Source organism: Elephantulus edwardii, unplaced genomic scaffold, assembly GCF_000299155.1.
Source record: "Elephantulus edwardii isolate Elephantulus edwardi_28Jun2011 unplaced genomic scaffold, EleEdw1.0 scaffold00032, whole genome shotgun sequence".
Classification (NCBI taxonomy): Eukaryota; Metazoa; Chordata; class Mammalia; order Macroscelidea; family Macroscelididae; genus Elephantulus; species Elephantulus edwardii.
Window position 1 is genome coordinate 2,801,905 of NW_006399782.1, and position 22,268 is coordinate 2,824,172.

The window sequence follows — 22,268 nt, forward strand, 5'->3', positions numbered from 1 at the left end:
CTCTCACCCTCCTTTGTGGGGTGTGGGGAGGCGTAATTTGCACAGCTGGGTGAGGAGTGGGCTGGGAGATGAGACTGGCAGGCGTGGAGGACTGAGGCGCAGGAGCAGAGTGCACCCACTGAGTGAGTGGACGGGAGCCCGGCATGTGGGCACCTTTGTGGCCAAGTGAAAGCGGGGGTAGGGTGTGGGGGGGATGGAATAGACTTCAGACCTCGGAATGTCTAGAAGGAGGACTCTCGGGCATAGTCAGGACGTAAATATCTTGTCTGTGCACTTCTGGAATTAACCCTGCTATCCTGGAATATCGCGGAGGAGGGGTTTCAATCCCCAAGGACCTGATTGCCAGCTCTGGGGCCCTGGAAGCGGCTGTGTGTGTGTGTGTGTGTGTGTGTGTGTGTGTCTTTCATTGCAATGTCTGTGAAGCCAGGAGCCACTACCTGTCTCCCCTGGGCTCTGCCCCGAGCCAGCACCCCACCCCCATCCCTCGCGCTGTCCATTAGTATGGAGGCTGGAAACGAGGTTGGAGGAGGGGAGAGCCGCGAGCGCCGCAGCGGGAGGAGAGACCGCAGTCCGCAGGCTGAGGCCCAGGTGTTGGGAAGCTGGAAGGTGCGGGCGGGCGGTGGCATGGACAGCCCCAAGGCTCCAGCGGCCCCGGCCTTCCTCTGGGAGAGGATGCTGAGGCCCGGCCCTTCAGGACGCAGGGCGGTGACGGTGACGCCGGGGCCGCCGGAGGGGCGGGGGCTGAGCTGGGCTCTGCTCCCCTCGCTGGTCTGCAGCTGGGCTCCATGGGGGAGAGATCTGCTTACCAGCGCCTGGCTGGGGGTGAGGAGGGCCCTCAGGTAATGGGGGTGGGGGGAGACCAGGGTACCGAGGCTCCGGTGATCATCCGCCGGGAGTGAAGGGCCCCCGTCTTCCTCTGTGTAGCCTCTCAGGGGTTGGGTGCCTGGGCCCAGGGACAGATCTGGGGAGGCTTGTTAGAGGGTGTGTAAGTGTGTAAGGTGGGGTGAGTTGATACAGAAGTCCACCTTCGTGTCCATGGGTCCCCTGAAACCCAAATAAACTGCCTCACACGCCGAGGGGGATCTAGGAAGCGCTGTCAGGGTTTAGGCTAGAGTCTTTTATGGGCCCCGGGTCCCTGTGCGCTGGGCATACCCTCCTGTTACCCTTTCAAATATGCATACCGACTCCCCAGTTTGCTTTGGAAAAAATATGATCACCATATTTGTGGGGTGGCTTCTCTCTTTGGAGATGGAGCAGATTCTCTCCTGGCCAGCAGAGGGCAGTGGCTGACCAGATAAAGAGTTAAGGCAGCAAGGTGAGCCGGGGCTGTGCTCTGGGGCCTGGGCTCCAGTACCACCAGTCCCGGCACCACCACACTTGCCACCCTTGCTTTCCTACTTACGGCTTCCTCGGACTCACTGTGATTTAACAGCAGGCAGTTAAAGATCTTTCTTATGGGATGTCTTCCAATCAGGCATAGGGTTCTGGTAGATGAAGGAGGTGTCTTTCTGGGGGAGTCTAGAGTTTCTAAGCTGGCCTTTCTGACCTGGCAATCTTATCTTGCAATGGAGTAACCCAGCCTAAACTGTCCTCCTCAAGCCTGGTCCTTGGGCCTCTTTCAAAGTGGTACCTGTTTGGAGGTAGGTTGCAAGCTCTTCTGAGCTGTGGGCATGATGGTGTGACAGTGTTTAGGGCAAAGTTAGCTAATGTCTCAAAGTCAGTGACCTTGGCCTGACTTTGGCTTCCGAGCTAGCCCTAACCCTAGCCCTGCCATCCTTCACTAATGGTGTTCTCGTACTGAAGGGAAGGGGAGACCGTGCCTGGCTGCTCCATAGGTCATCCTTAGATGACAGTGGGATGGAAAAGAGGGATTGCCTGCTGGGGGTGTTAACCTCACTCGGAGGTCAAGCAAAGATACTAAGGCAGAGTCAAGCACTGTCCCTTCAATCAGTGCCAGAGAGAACACCCTGGAAAGAGAGCCCAGGATGCCAACTCCCCAAACTTCTTTTGCCCCAGCTGCCTGCCTGCCCTGCCAGCCAAATGGGGCTTCCTGAGCTGGTGGCCAGCTGGATAGGGACAAGAGAGCAGTGTGCAAGAAACAGGGGCTCCCCAGGCATGGTGGGGGGCAGAGGCCTGGGGGAACTGGAGAGGACTTCCTGCAGCTGTCAGGTGTGTCTGGGGGCCGCAGTAAAGGGGGGGTAATAAGAGCAGCTGGCACCCTCTGAGGAGGGGCAGAGGGATCATTTGTCAGCTCTAGGAATGTGGGGGGCCCACAAGGGCTTAGTGGAGTGTCTCTAGTCCCCTTAAACAGGGACTATTGACTGTGCGTGCGTGTAACATGTCCTACAGCTCGGGGTTAGGGCATCCCAACAGGGGTTATGGGGCAGGATTGTTTGTTTTGAGGGGGTTTTGGATTTTGGCCAGCTGGTCTGGGGACGCAGTAGGCTGGATGTTGGTGTGGGCAGCAGACAAGACAGTCCTAAGGGAGGGAGAGGGGAGAGCCCTCACCTCCCACCCCACCCTCCTCCTTGGCTGGACTGCCCCACTCTGGCGGCCTGCCGACCTCCTATTTCCGTCGGGCACCAGGGTAACAGGGCCACGTTAGGGTCTAAGCCAGGAGACACCCAGCCAAGGCAGGCCTGGCATTGGGGAGGGTCTTAGAAGGGTCTGCCTGGAGTATTCAGGGAACACTCTGGTTTCCAAGCCCCTGACTCAGGCAGTGGTTTAGCCCTGCCAGCCCCAGACCAGTCCATGTAGGGACCCGCAGTCCCTTTTTGTGCATTGCTTCTTGGTTCACATAGCCCCCACCCTCAAATCCCAGGAGTTGTCTGCAACTGTGGGGGCTGGGGTGGAAGCCAGATACAGGGGGCCTTGTGTTTGCGAAGGCAGGGGGGCCAGCACGGGTGGCTGGGAGGAAGAGTCCCCCCATTCTCGCTGCTTTCTTGGCAGTGATTCAGAAAGGTCCCTTTTCAGCCAGTGTCAGAACTGCTCAGCTGGGGAGGGAGGGAGGGAGGCGGGAGGGCGGCGACAGTCGACAGTCGGGTGGGGGAGCCAGGGAGCAGGACTGGAGCTGTGACCACTGCGCTGGGGAGAAGACAAGAAGCAGGACAGGGACTGGCCACAGCCAGAGAAGAGCTTGCTGCTGGACTAGCCAGCTGGGGGGAACCTAGCCGGGCTTCCTGTGGGGAAAAGAGGTCCTCCTGGCTCTTCTGCTCCATCTCCCTCCCCTGGTGTGAGATTTAGGAACTCCTAGACGGGTATCTGTGGGCAAATTTTGAAGCCCCTGCCACCCTACTTTCTGGGTCTAAGCCCCAGGAACCCACTGGAGTTATCTCCCAGTAATCTGTGGAGATGCCGGCAGCCCGGCGGTTCCCTGGCCTAGAGCTCTCCTTTCCCCTGCTGGCCAGACTTCGGCGACGCCTGTACACAGTGAGTTGGGGGCCCACAGTGAGTGGGGGGGATGGGGTGGCGAGGAGGGGAGTGGAACTGACAGGCAGCTAGGTTGAGGGGTAGAGAGTAGGACTGGGGATGACTGACGGACGCTCCGCTGAGGGCCCACAGGAGCCAGGGCCCAGTGGCCTCTACCCTCTGAGTGTTGCATGCTTGTTGGCGAGTGTGATAGGAAAGCGTGCAGGAGCCAGTCCAGCGTGTGATCGCGTGTGCCGGTCACAAGAGCTCCACATGCCACACACAGGTGTGCACACCACTGTTGCGGCCAGGCCCAGGCAGAGTTGGAGACTCTGATCTGGGGAAGCTACAGCCGTGCCCTGTGCTTCACAAAGAAACTTGGACTTGGGAGACGGGGTGACTTGTCCAGGGTCAGCCAGGGCTTTGTGGTAGAGGCCCACCCAGGGTCCTTTCTCCTCCCCAGGACCATAGTATGCTTCCCGGTCTTCCATATACCCCCTATCCAAGTAGTCCTGTGTCTGGGTTCAGAGAGCAGGGGCAGGAATGTCCACTGGTGCAGGGACCTCTGTAAACTGGTTTTTTAGGGGAAAGGGAAGATTGGGCTGTGCCTGCTGTTTCAGGGGAAGGACCCCTGGGGTCAGCCTTATACCCCAGGCATGTCTTTGAGCTGGTCTCAAGAAATGCCACCTCCTGCCCTAGAGGCCAGTAGCAGTGGGGAGCCTGGAGTCCTGAAAGTGGGAAATAGGGAGAGAAGAAGAGAGCCTACAGACCGTTCTCCCTGGATTAAGGAGCCCGTGTCTTGAGGCTGAGCTGTGTGGGGTGAGATCCCTTGTCTAGTGACAGGGAGGAGGTGGCTCTGCCTGGCCAGCCACCACTGGTAGGGGAGTAGCCTGATTCGGTGCTTGTCATAGTGCGTCTGTGGGACTTCCTGGAAAGCCGTGGTGACCCACCCTCTTAAATCCCAGGTTCTCTTGTAAGAGATGACCAACAAGTTCATACGGCTAAACACTTAGAGCTCTGTATCGTAAGGACAGATGAAGTGTTATGTATTATATTTTACTGTTACTGCTCTTGAACAAGAACTCTAACTTATTTATGGTGAGTATGTATGTATAGTAAAAAATGTGGTATAATGCTAGCTGTAATACAAAGGAAGAATACAGTAATTTGTGACATTTTGTGTTTAATAATTTATATTGGGTTGTGTGAGTGCTAGCTCATGATGCCGTGATAAAGTGTTCAGGTGAAACCTCATGAAGGTGACATTTACAGGTGCTGACTGCAGGGGGCTTTGTCTTGAGAGTGGGTTGACTTCAAGTGACTGTTTTGTTTTTTCAAATGGTGAACCACGTTTGCCAAATTCTTAACAAAAAACAAAGTCTGATTTTTCACCAATGTACAGAACAGTTCGTGTATAAATTGGAATTAGGTCCTAGATTTGGATGATTATAGTAAAATCTGTGGACACTGGAATCTTTGGGGTGTGGAATCTGTCAGAAAAGGAAAACTCATTATTCTTCATTACCAGGGAGCTTTAATGGCCCAGTGGGTAAGGAGCTAGCTACAATGACAACCCAGAGGTGAGTGCTTCGAATCTCCTAGCTGTTACAGCCTCTGAAAACCTGCTGAAGGATCGGCAGTGAGCTGGTTCCACTTCTACAGCCCTGAGTTTGAGTTTTTGAGAGAGCAATGAGAGCAATAGAAAAGTGTTAAGCCTCTTCCCTGTCAGAGGAAAGAGAGCAAAACCCAGGAAAAGAACATGATTCTGGCTGTCACATGTCTCACTGTAATATGGCGTTCCACCTCCCCCCCCCCCAGATGAATTCTGTTGCGTAGGATTTGGAACAGTGTGTGAATCTTCCCTGCATGTTGCAGAATGGCTCATGTTCTTGTCCTCCGCCCCTCCTAAATGCTGGTGTTGAGTTGATTGTGACTCATGATAACTCCATGTGTCAGAGTAGAACTGTACTGCTTAAGGTTTCAGTGGTTCAGTTTTTAAAAGTGGATCACCAGGCCTTTTTTCTAAAGTACCTCTTGGTGCAGCTTGGGCCTCCAACCTTTGGGCGAGCAGCCGACTGCATTTACGGTTTACACCACCCAGGGACTCTTATCCTAGCATCCCCTAAACATTGTGACAACCAAAAATGACCCCTAGAGGGCTGTACAGCCTCTTGAGTGTCATCTGGGTGAAGGGCCACAGCTTGAAGTTTGAAAATCACCCATCTGGTCCAGTCCCCTCAGTGGAAGAGCCAGGGCTTGATCTGAGACCTCTCATCCACATTTGTCTTCTGCTCCCGGGAGCTGCCTGAGAAAGTCTGAGCTGCTGGCACAGTGCTGACAAGACTGCTGGCGACAAGGGCCAGAAGGCTGATGCTGGGCCTGGGCCATGTGTGCCTATTCCTATTAGGACAGTGCATGATGTGAATAGGGGATGAGGCCACCTCTAAGTTGGGGAGATGGGGGTTCACCAGGCCCTGGGACAACAGCTGGTCCTCTCTTCTCTCCTCAGTCAGGATTGAACCCTAGTCGGGACTGGACATATTCATAAGCTCTCTGCTCTGAGATGTCTTCCTGGGTTAGGAATGGGTATGGGCTGGCTACTTAGCTTCAGCGATGCCACTGGCCTCTTTCTAGGGCCAAATAGGGTGTAAGTCAGAGGCCAGTCACTGTGACCCCATTGATTGCTTGTAACTTGGCCTGTGTTGTGACTAGCCAGCACAATATTGCAGGCATTTCAAATTTGAATGTTAAGTGAATGCAAGGAACAGAAAGGTTTGTGCAGTTTGGAGAAAAAACAATGTCTGGAAGGATAAGTAAAAATAAAAAGACTTTAATGGCAACTAGCTTCGGGGAGTAGGCAAGAAAATGACAAAAGCTCCTGTGTACTTTTTGAGTTTTTTTACCACGTGCATAGCTTACCTTTCCGAAAAAGTTTTGGTGGTGAGATTTCACATAAAGTTAGCTGTTGGTGTTCTTTTCCTCTTGGGATGTGGAATGGAAAGCTTTGACAGCACGGGGCTGCTATCCTTCAGGTCACCCATCCGCTGGTGCTGAGTGCTGTGCCTGCCCTGGCCGTACCACCCGCTCATCTTAAACTGCTTGTCACCCTCTAACACTTGAGTGGTGGCCCCTGGAGAGTAGAGTATTTCAGTGGATTGTCGGGAGCGTCTCCGGGCACGGGAATGACCTCATGTGTGCTCATCTGGTCTCAAGATCTTTTCCCGGTGGGCTTGGATTTGGAGTGGTTAGTAAGACCCTAGGGAGCTCCCAGGTGAGATCTGGTGGCCCAGTGGTAAGGAGCTGTGCTGCAATCCTAAAGGCACATGGTTCAAATCCACTTGCTGCTTCGTGAGATAAAGAGGGGCAATCTCCTGTGCAATTAACTGCCTCTGAAAACCCTCTGGAGGGTTACCTATGGGTCAGTTCAGAATCGGTACACAGCAACAACAGTAAGACTGACTCATTTTTTATTCTTTTTTGTTTTGTGATTTTAACAGAAGTCCACACAAAAGTTGGATTTTCATTCACTCACTGTTGCACATTTTCTTCCCTCCTACTCCCCCTGACCCCAGTTCACGTTTCTTTTTTGAAAAATATTCATTGTTATACAATTTCCTCCCTCCCTCTCTCCTTCCCCCTTCCACAGTCCTCTTTGTAATATACCTCTTATTCTGGACCATTGTCTTAACATAAAATGCCCGAGTATATATTCCTTTTAAGCAGTTCTTTCCCTCATTCTGTTTCAATACAGTATTTCTTATCTATCCACTTTTTTCCTATTCTCCCAACTCCCTATATGAGTCCTGATTCGTAACAGTGGTGTTATGTAGTATTTGTCCTATTGTGACTGAGATATTTCACTCAGCATGATGTCCTCCAGGGTCACCCATGTTGTGTAATGTTTTATGAGTTTATTATTTTTCAGTGTGTGACTATACCATAGTTTTTCTATCCATTCGTTTGTTGATGGGCACTTGGCTTGCTTCCATCTTTTTGTTATTGTGCATACATCTGTTTGGACAGTGGTTCTGGTTTCTTTAGGGTATATTTCCAGCATTGCAATTGCTGGGTCAGATGGTATTTCTGTTTCCAACGTTTTGAGAAAGCACCATAGTGGTTGAACCATTTTACACTCCTACCAGCAGTGAATAAAGGTTCCAGTCTCTCCACAACCTTGCCAGCATTTGTTGTTTACTGCTCTGTTGAACTTTGCTGTTGTTGCTGAGGAAGACCTTGACTCTTGATTCCTGGACCAGGACAATATCTCAGCTGTCTGATTCTGTCCTTGTTGCAAGCAAGAGCAGATTTAAATGGACAGGCTCTCCTGTACAGTCATTTTGGGAGAAGGTGTGAATCAGTAGTATAGGAGGACATGGATGAGACCAGAGCATGGCTGGTCTTCCTAGCGTCCTGTCTTGTGACCCCTGAGCTGTTCTTTCCACTTCACAGAGGCTGGGGAGCAGCAGCATGCAGCCGGAGGAGGGCACAGGCTGGCTGCTGGAGCTGCTGTCCGAGGTGCAGCTGCAACAATACTTCCTTCGGCTCCGCGATGACCTCAATGTTACCCGCCTGTCCCACTTCGAGTATGTCAAGAATGAAGACCTGGAGAAGATTGGCATGGGCCGGCCTGGTAGGTAGTGGCATCAGGCTGGCCTGTCCACTCCCTGGTGACTGTTTACCTCCTCCACCCTCAGGACTGCCAGCTCCATGGAGGACTTTTCCCGCCTTTAATTTCGTGGGTTGGCATGTTCCCTGAGCCCCTGAGGTGGGGTGGGAGGGCATCAGTAAAGTGCACACAACAGGTGCGTGGAGAACAAAGCATGATTGTCAGGGTGACTTAGAGCAGTGAAGTCTGACTCACTTATACCCCTGGGTCTTCAGCACTAATTACAGACCACTTCTTGTCTGTACGACGTTTGTAGGATGTATTGCTTCCATCACTCCCTCCTTCATAAACTCAGAATTGAGTCTGTTTTGTTCAACACTCTGAACACCAGAGTTCAATGTCCAAGGTCTGTATGGAGAAAAGAAGATTAAAAACCTTCAACTTGTTAATTTTCTCATAGTCTCTGACCCTCTTTTGTGGCTTTGTATCTCTCACATTCACTAAGGTCAGTATTATGAGCTAATTTTTTAAGTTTGCATTTATCCTAAAAGTAGTGATTACAACATGAAGGAATTATATTCATGATAGAGACTTAGTACATTCAACATAAGGATAGCCTGATAGGGGATAATAGGCCACATGAGACAAAGTTCTGCTATGTTTGGCCTGAATTGTTAGTGTATGAGGCAGCAAGTTAAGAAAATTGCAAGATTGAGGAAAATCTTGTTAGTTTGATTTCCAACCTCTCCTTCCCAAGAGTTGGATTTTGGTGGCCAGATTCCTCCATCCATTCTCAGAACTATAGCCTGAAGTGGGATGCATTGTCCACCTGGCTAGTGGAGACTCACTGGTTGGTTGGGGTTGGTTTCACTGGTCATTGTGTTGAGCAGTGCCCCGGAGTGGGTCTGCCTTTGCTGAGTGTGAAGCATGGCTTGGGGAGACCTTTCTGACAGCCCCGTCTCCCCACTCTCCCTGCAGGCCAGCGGCGGCTGTGGGAGGCTGTGAAGAGGAGGAAGGCCCTGTACAAGCGCAAGTCATGGATGAGCAAGGTGGGTGGATGAGCTGTGGGACGGTGGGGCAGTCTGTGGGCCCCACTCTGGTGTCAGTTCTGGGGAGCCTTCCATCTCTGGGCAGGCTTAATCTTGCCATGTTCCCCTGGCACTTTGTTCAGGCCTCCCTCCTCCAGGGTCTTATCAGGCAAGGTGCTTGCAGAGCTGCCTGGCCAAGTGTCCTCTCCACCAGAGACAGACACGTGAGCAGCCTGTGTGCAGAGAGCTCCCCACATCCTCCTTGGGTGTCCTGGTGCTGGGAGACTCCAAGACAAGAGTGCCTTTACTGGAGCGCTGGCTCTGCTTGGAGGTTGGGGCCAGTGCCCAGCACAGGATGGTGGGGGCTGCCAGGACGCCCCTCCCCACCATCCCTTGTGGTCTCCATTGAGTTGCTGTGGTCATCTGACCCTGCTGCTAGCGGCTTCCCCCAGTTGGCCCCTCCCCCAGCCTGTCCCTCCCCCCCAGCCTGTGCCCTAATTTGGATCTGTGGTGTGGTGAGTCCCTGGTCTGACTCAGTGGAACTTTGCCCATTGTCTGGAAGACAATGAGAGAGGAAGTGAGCCAGCCAGGGCCTTCCCTCCCCACTTCTGGCCTCGTAGGGACATGGGCTGGGGGAAGGTTTGATGGGGGGGGGGGGGGTACAGAACAGCTGGCCAGGGATTGGACAGCAGAGATTTTCTGGCAGCAGTCTGGGCAAAAGGACTGTCTCCTGGGATCCTGTGGCCTCTTCTGGGGACACTGTCCTGGTCCCTTGCCCAGGTTTGAGAGAAGGATGAGTGTATTGGGCGGGTGAAGGCAGGGGAGGAGAGCGGTGTGGCATGTAAAAGGTCGGGGTGGTTTGTTCTGATCTGCTCCTGACTGCACATGGTCCCTGGGCTCTCAGGTAGCCTTTCCAGACTCTTCGTTGTGTCTTCAGTGAAATGGCCATGCTTACCTGGTCCTCACGGCTGAGGAAAGATCCCTGCCTAAGATGATGGCTGTACAGGGCCTTGTTATGTGGGCAGTGCTTGCATGTGTAAGAGATTCTAGTTACTGGAGGGAAGGTCAGGAACCTGAGGCCAGAGATGCCCAGAGATTGGAGAGGTCTCATCCTGTGCAGTGAAAGCTCAGTCAACCTTGGGGAGGACCTGGGGAATGAATGATCCAGGCAGAATTTACAGCCCGAAGCCCAAGCTCTGAGTGCTCCAGGAAGGTGGCACCTCTTGAGGCTTTCCTCCTCCTTTCCCTTGACCTTTACCCCCTCCCTCTCCAGCTCAGGCTTCAGAGTCCCTCTGATCCTCTTCCCCCCTCTGCTCACTGTGCCCCTCTGGAGGCCCAGCTGTCTCCCTAGTCCCTTCCCCAGCAAGAACTAGCTATGTGTGGAGAAACATGCGCGTGCGTGTGTGCGCGCGCGCACGCGCACACACACACACACACACACACAGTCTTAACCTCAAACTAAAATTATCCCTCCCTGAGCAGGATGAAGAGTAGCCGACTCCCTGGGGAGGGTGGAGACAGACAGCACCAAATGGTCAACCCAGAGAAGGGGCCAAGGCTAAAATTGGACAGGGAGGTGTTTGTGAAGGGCCCCTCAGGCTCCAGTCCATCTTTATGACTGAAAACTACTGGGTAGGAATTGTGGGAAAGGGGGAGAGGACAGAAAGGGTAGAATGAGACTTAGCCTTTATCTGCCCAGGGGTAACCCAGACTGTGTCTGTGGTGGGCTGTCCCTGACCTCCTGGCTCCATGTGAGGCTGTGGCCTCTGGTTTAGGCTATGGCCTGGAGGGAGACCCTAGCAGTTGAGCCGAGCCAGGACCCATCTGAGGAGCACAGGGGGAACCAGGGGGACAGGGCTGAGTGACTGGCTCTGGGGCCTCAGGCTCCCATCTGGCCCCGGGCTGCCTTCCAACAGGTGTTCAGTGGAAAGCGGCTGGAGACTGAGTTCCCCCCTCATCACTCTCAGAGCACCTTCCGAAAGACCTCACCCACCCCGGGGGACCCCGCAGGGGAGGGATCCCTACAGACTCTCACCTGCCTCATCGGAGAGAAGGACCTGCACCTCTTCGAGAAGCTGGGGGATGGCTCCTTTGGTGTGGTTCGCAGGGGCGAGTGGGACGCCCCCTCGGGGAAGACGGTGAGCTGTGGGTCCTGCAGGGTGGAGGCCTGGGACCCTGTCTTAGTAATAAGGCACTGCTCTGACAGAAATAACCACAAGTGGGTGGCTTTAGTAAACACATTTATTTTCCCACAGATTTAGGTAGCTGGAAATCCCAAATTCAAGGCACCAGCTCTATGAGAACAGAGCTTTCTGAGCTGCTCAGGTTGTCTTCACAAAGCTTGGCCTCTCCCCAGCTCTGCTTTGCTCACTTATGTTTCAAAAAAGATTGATTCAAGACACCCAAATAAAACAAAAGCCTCAACAAATAAATCCACTGCTGTTAAGTTGCTTCCAACACATAGTGGCTCTCTAGGAGAATGTGGAACTGCCACACAGGGTTTTTGAGTGTCAGTATTTATAGGAGAAGGCTGCCTTATGTTTCTCCTACAGAATGGCTGGTAGCTTTGAACTGCTTACCTTTTCGTTAGTAGATGAATGCCTTAACTTCAGCGCTACCAGATCTCCTGACTCAAAATACCCTATATTAATCTTGTCTCATTAACACAGCAAAGACAACTCCTTTCCAAATGAGATTATAAGTGTAAGTGATGGAGATAGAATTTATGATACATCATTTTGGAGACACAATTCAAACATAGCTGACCCACAGGGATTGACGTCTCAACTTCTGAGGGGTATGTGAATGTGAGGAGGAGCAGGCCTGGCCTCCTGGTGGCTCAGTGGTTTGCTTGGAGTCAGTGCTCAGGCTTAGCTGGGCACATTGATTTTTTTTTTCTCTCTCTCTGCTAGTTTATTTACAAAATTCAAGTACAAATTTGAACAAATTCTTTCAATTTCCCTGCACTCAAAATATTTGAAAACTATTTGAAACTTTAAAAAAAAAAAACACAAATCACCCACAACAAACAACTGCCCAAACCCACCACTCATACCATGCGGTCAGTGTTTGTGCCTAATTTCCCCCTCAGTTATTTGCAGAGATTGGTTAGGATGAAACCTGGATACAACTTTTAAATCTTGCCCTTTAGGCATTGTGTGATTAAATTTCCCCCTGTTGTTGCTGTGTGCTATCACGTCGAAACCAACCTACAGCTGACCCTCCAGCAGGTTTTCAGAGGCAGTTAATCACATGGAAGGAGATTGCCCGTACTTCTCCCATGGAGCAGCTGGTGGATTTGAACCACGTGAATTCGGGATTGCAGTGCAGATTTTACCACTAGGCCACCAAGCTCCCTAAGTTTCCTCCTAAGAGTTAACAAAGCATACAACTCTTATATGTATATTTACATATTGAGCCATATAACCACTCCTCAGACCTAGAGAGAGAGAGAGGCTTTTCCTGTTGCCCTGAAGGGTGTCTGTGGCCGTTTCCAGTCATATCCACTGCCTCCATGGGAAACCACTCTTATTTTCTGAATTCTGTCATCAATTAGGTCTTTTTGCATTGTATTTAAAGTGACTTTTTCTTTTTATACTAAAAACATTCTTTTAATACTATTACTAGAATTCTTTTACATTCTTCTATCATATTGGGCATCTGGTTCACTTGCTGAGTGATATTTCACTGAGAATCACCCAGGAAGGGGAGCTACAGCTGATGGCTCACTGGAGGGCCATTGGCTGCCTGCCTCAGCCAGGCCACGTGTATGTAGAGTGGGAGCCTAGGCCCTGACCCCTGAAATGAGCAGGTCTTGGGTGGAGAACTCTGAGCTGGGGAGGAGCGGACATGTCCTGACTGCAGTCTCCACTCCGCACAGGTGAGCGTGGCTGTGAAGTGCCTGAAGCCTGATGTGCTGAGCCAGCCAGAGGCCATGGACGACTTCATCCGGGAGGTCAACGCCATGCACTCGCTTGACCACCGCAACCTCATTCGCCTCTATGGTGTGGTGCTCACGCCGCCCATGAAGATGGTGAGAGCTGTGGGACGGTGGGGAAGGTCCATGGTCTCTGAGCCCTTCCTCCCTCCTGTGCCTGTGGCCAGTCTATTCTGAGGTCAGAGGACCCCTGTTGACGTGATCAAGGGGATCGAAGGCCTAGCAGTGTCCGCTGGATCCTGTGTGTGTGCTCATTGGCAGAGTTCTATCCATGGAGGTGCTGGCCTGGAGTTTATTTTTTGCCCCTGAGCCTTTTTGGGCTCCTCCTCCCAGCACCTGCACCTCAGTTACACTGAGAGGAAGTTTGCATGGAGGCACAGTCCCGGCCAGGTAGGGCCATGGACTGTGGGGCCTGCAGGAGAAACAGGAGCATAGGTGGTGTGGGAGGGTCGGCTGATGGCTGTTCCTTACGCACCCACTGCCCTCAGGTGACAGAGCTGGCGCCTTTGGGCTCCTTATTGGACCGACTGCGCAAGCACCAGGGCCACTTCCTCCTGGGGACTCTGAGCCGCTACGCCGTCCAGGTGGCTGAGGGCATGGGCTACCTTGAGTCCAAACGCTTTATTCACCGAGACCTGGCCGCCCGCAATCTGCTGCTAGCCACCCGGGACCTGGTCAAGATCGGGGACTTTGGGCTGATGCGAGCACTACCCCAGAATGATGACCACTACGTCATGCAGGAGCATCGCAAGGTGCCCTTTGCCTGGTGAGGGGCAAGTGCTGTGGGCTCACGGGGACTGGGCCCATCCCAACCCCACCCGACCTCACCTAGTCTCTGCAGACCTGGGCCCAGAGCTCTAGGCTTTCCGTTCTCTAGCCCTTCTCCTGCCTCGTGTGGGCCTGAATGCCAGTCTTGAGCGCCTTCCTCCATTCTTTCTGGGAATCCTCACCAGTCACCATGCGGGAGTATCACAGGGCTAAGTGCTTTGGGTACTTATAAAGGGGCTTCTGGAAGGCTCAGTTTTCAAGCTGAAGCCTGAAAAGGGGGAAGTTGGCCAGACCAAAATGGGTTGGTGGGTGTGCTGACATAGCAGCTGCAGTGGTGGTACAAGATGAGCCAGAGCAGCCGGCAGGGGCAGACCCTTCCGAGCCTCCTAGGTGGTGGCCACAGCTGCCCCTGTGCCGGCCTTACCTTCCCTGCTTCGGCTCCTGTGTGGACTTGAGCTGTGCTGAGACTCTCATGGTCCCCTGGTGTCGTATGCACCTCCAGGAGTGTGCTCTCTCTTCTTCAGGGTAAGAGGGCTTGGTGCAGTTCTGTTAAGTCAGTGTAGTGGTTTTGAGGAGCCCTAGTAGTCTGACAATAGATATGGATCTCTTCCATTCAGTCGGCCAGGCAGCTGTCCTCCAGATTTCCTGGCATAGATTGGTGAGCACATCCAGGGCTGCATCCCTGGAAATGTGTCAATTTGGATCCCATTGATTCCTGGGGCCTTTTCCCCCCAGTGACTTTCAGCACAGCTTGAACTCATCCTTCATTACCCTTGGTTCTTGTTCATATGATACTTCCTGAAATTTTCTGTGTCAACTAATTGTTTTTGGTACAGTGACTGTTCCTTCCATCTTCTTGGATGTTTCCTGGATCATTAAAGATTTTGCCCATGACATCTCTCAGAGGTGCGCCTTGAGACTTGTCAAAGATGACAAAGCTTTGACTCTCATCCTTTGGTTGTGTTGCTAGGCAAGGCTTTTCCTTGGAAAGGGACATTATGGTTGTAAAGATGACGGTTCAGTGAAGGAAAAGATTCCCAATGAGATGAATTGACATGGTAACTGCACCGGTGGGCTGAAGTGTGTCAGAGATGGTGAGGATGGCACAGGAGAGGACAGGGTTCAGGTCAGTTCTCAGGGTTACTATGAGCAGTACTCGACTCAGTGGCACCTCACAACAGCAGTGGTCTGGGATATAGGACCACCTTAACTAAAGGCTGACTTTATACTTGAGTGACCCTTTCTTTTGTTTGTTTTTGTGTGTTCTCACAACAGACTCGTAGCTGACCCTCCAGTGGGTTTTCAAAGGCAGTTAATCACATGGGAGATTACCAGCCTTCTGAGGAGGATTGTGGGAGTTGAACCGCTTGCTTTTGGGATTGCAGCGCAGCTTCTTAACTGTTAGGCCACCGAGCTTCCTGAGTAACCTTACATACAGGATTATTCCTGTTCTGGAATTATTAATAGCACCCCTTTTGTACCTGGCTTCCTGGTTTGGATGGTTAAGCATAAGGTCACTTTTAATGACTTTGTTTTTGTTGTTGAGAATATACACAGCAGAAACATACATCAGTTCGAGTTTCTACATGTACTCTCCAGTGACACTGAGTACATTCCTCGAGTTGTGCAACCATTCTCCCCCTGCCTTGCTGAGTTGTACCTGTCCCATTAACATAAACTCACTGCCCCTTAAGATTCCTAAGTAATCTTTTTAGTTGCTATTGCCCTTTTGATTATATAGAGATAGATCTTAAGAAAGCATAGTGCTCAAGGCAAACATTCTTTACTAGTTAAGTTGAACTATTACTGGGTTTGAAGACTTCGGGGGATATATTTTTAAGATAAAAGATCTTTAGCAAGGCAATAGTTTTCAGGAGTTCACACAAACTTTATGACGCCAAAAAGTCTAGATTCCAAGAGAAGTTGAAATCCTCCTGTGTATTTCTCTCCCTTTCAACCAAGATTCCTCTGTAGACTCTCTTTATACAATTCTTCAGTCTGCCCTGTGAGGGGAAGGTTAATCATTTTCGTTTCACAGGTGAGCCTTGGAGAAGCTGTCCCACTCCCTTTAAGAGCCAGGGCCAGACTGAGTCACAGAGAGATCTCCTCGTTCTAGACCTTTTCTCCTTGTGCTGCACCTCAGCCCACTCTGGAATACCCCTTTCCTAGCTTCACAGTGGTGGTATTTCTTTCCATCAGCCAGGAGGGAGTCCTGGAGGGAATGTAATGGTGTTAGGGTAAGACTCATGTGGCAGTTTCCACCACCCCTTTTGGTTCTATACCAAGCCCTGTCCAAATTTCCCACCTACGCCTTCCTTTTAGAATGACCCAAATGGCAGGACCCTGCCTCAGAGCTGGAAACTGTCATCCTCCCACCTCCCCCAGTTAGGAAGCAGCCCCGAGACCTGATCTCGGTCACTCCACGCTCACCCCCATTCTGAAGTCTTCTGACTTTTCCCTGCTTCATGAGACTCAAGCACTTCACCCTTCACTTCCCATCTCAGGCTGCATTTCATTGAGACGGTAGGTGCTGGCCTCCTGTCCCCTGGCGACCGCTCCCAGTACCTACAGTTGAGCCTGGCACACAGTAGGCTGATAGCAAATGCTTATTGCATCAAAGAGTTGATGCAGGTGGGAGTGCTGTGAGAGGCCTTCTCTTTGACACCCCCGCCCCCCCCCTTCTGCCAGGTGTGCACCTGAGAGCCTGAAGACACGCACCTTCTCCCATGCCAGCGACACGTGGATGTTTGGGGTGACATTGTGGGAGATGTTCACCTATGGCCAGGAGCCTTGGATTGGCCTCAATGGCAGTCAGGTGAGGAGCTTTGGGGGGTATGCTCCTTATAGAGTGAGATTAGGGTTCCCTGGATCCCTGGCGCCCAGCCTGGCCTTGTAGGGTTGTCAGACACTTGCCTGATGGACACTCCTACCCCGTAACCCCATGACTTCTAATAAATTGACCGAGAACAGGCACCGCCACAGCCTTTGTCGTATCCCACCTGTTCTTGAGCCCCAGATCCTGTGTCCCAGGCAGGCAGACCATTCTAGTTGTTAAGATGGATGAGAAGTGGAAAGTGTGGAACTAGATCCTCAGAATCTGCACACCCCCTCCCATCCCCACCTGCCAGATCCTGCACAAGATTGACAAGGAAGGGGAGCGCCTGCCTCGGCCTGAGGACTGTCCCCAGGACATCTACAACGTCATGGTTCAGTGCTGGGCTCACAAGCCAGAGGACAGACCCACCTTTGTGGCCCTCAGGGACTTCCTGCTAGAGGTGAGAGCTGAGTGTCCAAGGGAAGGGCTGGGGCCACTGAGTGGGCAGCCGCTCGGCCAGTCCAGGTGGGAAGTGACCCGGCTGTGCCCCTAGGCCCAGCCCACCGACATGCGAGCCCTGCAGGACTTTGAGGAGGTGGACAAGCTGCACATCCAGATGAATGATGTCATCACCGTCATCGAGGGAAGGTGGGCACGGAGAGTTGAGGGTCCCCCATCCTGCAGTGGGAGCCAGGCTTCTGAGCCTGCTGGGTTAGTTAGCAGACACTGTCGGGGTTGGGGAGAAGAGAGAGTGTTCCCTGCCTGGCCCCGCCTCCTCACCTTTTTCCCACTGGGCTCCAGCCCTGGCTGTGTAGTTCAGGGCCAAACTTCCAGTGTGGAGTTACAAGTGGTCCAGTGTCGCCTCAGGGCCACTGGAACTCCCGAACATTCCTCTAACCCTTTCTCTCCCCACCTCCGCCCAGCCAGCAGAGCTCCCTGATATTGACCGGCGTGCCTCTGGGTGCCCAGAGCCTGTCCCACCCCTGCCAGGCCTTGCCTCTCCTGGGGGCTGCCTTTCTCCTCTGGTGAACCTTCTCTGTGGCTCCGGGCCCTCCGTGCCCACCCGGGGGGTGCCTGTGTCCCCACCTTCCTTCCTGGCCTCCCCTCACATACATCCGTGTGCCTCTGCCCCCTCTCCGCACACGCAGCACACACGTGTCTTTGCCTGCGGCAGCGTCTCCTGAGTCACCACTGCCAGCTCCTACCTGCAGCCCCCGCAGCTCCGAGGCCGCCTGCTCGGCCCGCCCACCTCCTGGCCCGCCCCGTCATCTGATCCTGGAAGTCTGAGGAACTGGTTGGGGCAGGGGCAGGGTTAGGGTGTCTTTAGGGCAGGGGGTGAGTTTTGAAGACCAGAAAGAAGAGGCCTGAGGAAATCTCCCTGTGCTTACCAACTGCTACCTGACCAGGCAAGGATTGAGAGCTTGGGCCCAGGGAGCTGTTCCTTCTACCTGCTTTTTCTACCTGGACTTCAGGTTTTGAGGGCCTGGAGCCTGTTAAGTCTTCTACCTCATGGGAAGGTTGAGAGAGGGGACCACAGGAGAAGACCACCACCAGTACTCATGGTGGCCGCACTGCTGTGTGTGAGGCCAGGACTCCTCCTCCTCGGGCCCAGTGTCTGAGAACAAGAGTGACGCTGTGCCAGTCGGCTATTAGGGATGTGCTTGGGGGCTAGGGTGGTGTGGCGCGAGAAAGCAGACAGCTACAGGAGGGAGGCCTGAGAGACAGCAAAGAGTCCCGTCTGTGGGATTGGTGCTGAGAGGTCAGGGAGGAAACTGCAGGCATGGTGCTGAGGAACATTTTGAAAATTGGTAATGGGTAAGGTTCCTCAGTGGAGAGAGTGAAGCTCAAGTCTGGGCCTACGACGTGGATGCTTCTTCCTGACCAGAGAGCAGTGGAGTCAGCTCTCCTCCTACTCCCAGCCCCCGGGCCTTTCCCACTTCACCTCCATCTCGGTCTCAATGGGGGCCTCTGTGTCAGGGCCTGGCATATCCTAGGGCCTGACTCAGGCACTTGGTGTGTTTCTGGGGCAGGTATCTGGAGCTGGCACCCCAGGTCACAGCCGGAGTGGGGTGGGCAGGGCCGTGGCTCCTCCCTGGAGGCCACCGTGGTTGTGGGTGCGCCCGGACCCGCCCGGTCCCGCCCTTCCGTCACAGTCTCCAGTTGGCCTAGGACTGGGCTGCTCCTCTGCCTGCTGGTCGTGTGGGCTCACCCGGCCACCAGTCCCGCCTTGGACCACAGCACCTGCCCGTGGTTCCTGAGCAGCTCAGGAGGTGGGAGGTGAGGGGCAGGAGGCATGACAGCCGGTGAGCTTTGCCTGTGTGTCGGTGGTACCAGAGCTTTAGCTCTTCCCCCTTCTTCCTGGTCCCCAAGGATCCCTGTGTTTGTTGTGCTGACTCAGTCTCCATGTCTCTGGGTGGCCGCTCCTCTCCTTTGAGACAGGAGTACATATGTGTGCGTCTCTGTCTGGTTCTGTCGCCCTTTTAGCCAGTTCTCTGTTCTTTCCATATATGTGTTCTTCTGTTCAGCCTTGGATTCTTTCTGGCTGAATCTATTTTTGATGTTTCTATTTCCTAGATCTGAGTCTGGGAGACTGACTGTCCCAGCTCTGGTAGATTCCGTAAGCACAAGTGTTCTCTATTGTACCAGCCATGGGCTGAGGGAAGACACCTAGGTCTCAGGTGAACTGTGCTTGTGGGCAAGGTTCTGAGGGGCACCTGGGTGACCGATCTTCTCTATTCTCTAGTCTTATTTGGGTGCTGGGATGGTCCTCAGGTGAAGAGGATCAAGGGTTTTAAAACATACCTGGGGTCTCTGGGCCTGGCCCACAAGCCTTTTTTGGGGTGGGTGGGTGTGTGTGTGTGGGTGTGTATGTGTGTGGGTGTGTATGTGTGTGTGTGTGTGTGTGTGTGTTTTCTCTCGGCTCCTACATCAGTTTCCGGTATTCCAGACGCTGCTTCACATCTTGCCTGTCCCACCATGCTTCTGGGAACACCCAGAGGCAGCAGGAACTAGGAGCTTCAGCCTGGAGGTGCTGGGCCTTCTTCCTCCTCCCCCGAGAACTCCCCATCTGTTTTTGCTTCCGTGGCTGCCGGATGGTGGGCCTGGTGGTGCCATGGAGACCCGGGCCTGTTCGTGGAGGGGGAGGAGAGGGTGTGTTCAGAGCAGGCAGGTGGGAAGGGCTGGCCCCAGTCCTCAGGGCTGCTGGCACCTTGGCTTCACAGGGGACATGCCGGTTCTGATGCCTCCTGCCTTGCGGATAAGAATTGTCTTAGAAAGTAATGCCAGGACACCTAGCAATCGTGGGGAGCGTGCTTCTGCCAAGCCTGCAATGAAGGAGGGTCGGCTTGGTGCTGCCTTTGCGCAGAGGTGGGTCCAGAGGAGACCTCACTGCCCAAAAGGAAAGGGGTGAAGAGAGTGAGCTGTGGGAGACCTGAGCTCTCCCAGGGTCCATGCAGGCAGAACATGAGAGTGTGGTTACAGGATGGACCTGGCCCACAATGTGGGTCTGATCCACTCTGCACGGCATCTGTGCCTCTGCTTCCCACCGAGTTAATGAGTACCTCCGGAGCGGTGTGGAGAGCAGGTCCAGGGTCTAGGCTGTGGTGTGGGTGTCCAGGCAGGAAATGCCGGTACCTGTGGTACCATGGGGAGTGGGTGGAATGTCCCAGTGCCAGGCACTTCTTTCCCCCCACCCCCCACCCCTCAGCTCTGGTGGCGCTCCTTGCCCTCCGCATGCCCCGTGTCATGGTGAAGAGCTCTTTGGAAAGCCCTGCTATTTTCAGATGGGTTTTGTCCTTCGAGGGGTGTTGTCCTCTCCTCTTCCTTCCTTTCCTACCCTGGCCTCAGGGTGGGAATCACAGGGTTGCTCTGTCTAGTGGTAGGGGTGTCTCAGGCGACCTTGTTTACACAGAGCTTCACTCCCTGGCCACCTCTTTGGTTTCCTGAGGAAGACATAACTGTCACAGCAGCCCATGTCCCCCCACCTAGCGCTGGTGTCCCTGCTCCTGCATCCACTTCTTTCTCTGTTCTCCACCCGCCCTCCCTGGCCGCACTTCACAAGAGACTCTCTTTGTGCTGCTAGTTCTATAACCAGTGAAGCAAGTAGGGGCGGGGTTGATGGTGAGGGTGTGAGGGTGTGGAGGTCAGCACTCCTGTGCTCCTCAGAGCACGTGACTGCTGCCATTGCTGCCTTCACCCCACTCTGTGCACAGCATCAGGGTCAGGGAGGGGACTCTGCCCTTCCCGCTATCCCCATCCCAGGCTCCAGCTGAGGTGACACCAACAGAGGTTTTGTGTTTGAGACCAGAGTGAGGGATTTAGGTCCCACAGTCTGGCCACACTGTGGGGGGGAAGGGGCTGGCTGTCTCTGAATCCTGATTTTAAGCTAGAGCGCAGCTCCCTTCAGCAAGCTGATCAAAAGTTTGGAGTGGATGGTAATCCAAGTCCACCAGAGGCACCCAGGAAGGAACCCTGTGGAGCACTGCTCTGCTTTCCACGCAGGGTCAGCAGGGGTCGGCAGCCACGCGATGGCAGCTGGGTTTTTTGGAGCTGCTCCTGAGGGGAAGTAGTGGGGGTCCTGAGGCCCTACCAGACAGTGTGGTGGAAAGTCCTGAGAAGACCTAAGCTGGTGGGGGAAGGTCCAAGATGTTTCCAGACCCTTAAAGGATTGCATGCAGGAAGCTAGTGAGTGGGGCACAGGGGTCCCAGAGCCCAGTGCTGAGGCCTGTGGCACTCCCTAGCTCCTTGTCTCCTAAAACGCCTGAGCCCAGATTTTACGTGAGATTGTGTGGAGAGGAGAGAGGGACAAGGTGGTGTGGTGAGAGCGGGGCAGGGTGATGCGGTGAGAAGGGCGCTCTCTGGTTTTGCCATCTGAACACCTGAGTTTGAATGGTGGGTCTACTGTGATCTCTCTGGTAAATGTAGGCAGGTCCTGCTACTTTTTGGAACCTATTTCCTTATTTGTAAACTGTAAGAATAACAGTCAGACCCACAGACTTTCTGCACAACACCAGGCACTCCGGGGCAGGAGTGGCAGGTCAAGTTCTGCCGTGATGTTGACCGCTTCTTGGCAGCAAGTGGATGCTAACAGCCTCAGTCCTATGCCTTCAGCCCTTGTCTCCCCTCTACGAGGAGAGTCAGAGACTTGGTGTGAAAAGAGCCCCGGAGTTGTTCCTCTACACTTTGGGCTTGTTCCCCCACACTCTGAGGTTCTTCCACTCTCTTTTGGTGTTCCCCTACACTCTGGGGTTGTCCTCTCACATTCTGGGGTTGTTCTCACACACTCTGGGGTTGTCCCCTCACACTCTGGGGTGGTTCTCCACACTCTGGGGTGGTTCCCTCACACTCTGGGGTGGTTCCCTCACACTCTGGGGTTGTCCCCTCACACTCTGGGGTGGTTCTCCACACTCTGGGGTTGTCCCCTCACACTCTGGGGTGGTCCCCTCACACTCTGGGGTGGTTCCCTCACACTCTGGGGTGGTCCCCTCACACTCTGGGGTGGTTCCCTCACACTCTGGGGTTGTCCCCTCACACTCTGAGGTGGTTCCCTCACACTCTGGGGTTGTCCCCTCACACTCTGGGGTGGTTCCCTCACACTCTGGGGTTGTCGCCTCACACTCTGGGGTGGTCCCCTCACACTCTGGGGTGGTTCCCTCACACTCTGGGGTGGTTTCCCTCACACTCTGGGGTGGTTCTCCACACTCTGGG

The 22,268-nt window shown here is 53.6% G+C and overlaps 1 protein-coding gene across 5 annotated transcripts in view; it reads left to right on the forward strand.

The window, feature by feature from the left end:
- Positions 1-650: 650 nt before the first annotated feature.
- Positions 651-22,268, forward strand: part of TNK2 (tyrosine kinase, non-receptor, 2) — a 27,282-nt gene continuing 5,664 nt past the window's right edge. For 2 of the 5 annotated variants that reach the window (XM_006884202.1, XM_006884204.1), the window contains exons 1-8: positions 7,864-8,038; positions 8,993-9,063; positions 10,959-11,180; positions 12,923-13,075; positions 13,468-13,745; positions 16,436-16,562; positions 16,876-17,022; positions 17,116-17,210. In XM_006884202.1, the coding sequence (XP_006884264.1) occupies positions 7,876-8,038; positions 8,993-9,063; positions 10,959-11,180; positions 12,923-13,075; positions 13,468-13,745; positions 16,436-16,562; positions 16,876-17,022; positions 17,116-17,210 (1,256 nt within the window). In that variant the 5' untranslated portion in view covers positions 7,864-7,875. Of the gene's footprint in view, positions 840-7,857; positions 8,039-8,992; positions 9,064-10,958; positions 11,181-12,922; positions 13,076-13,467; positions 13,746-16,435; positions 16,563-16,875; positions 17,023-17,115; positions 17,211-22,268 lie in introns of those variants that run through there. The other 3 variants (XM_006884200.1, XM_006884201.1, XM_006884203.1) reach the window with 2 other exon arrangements.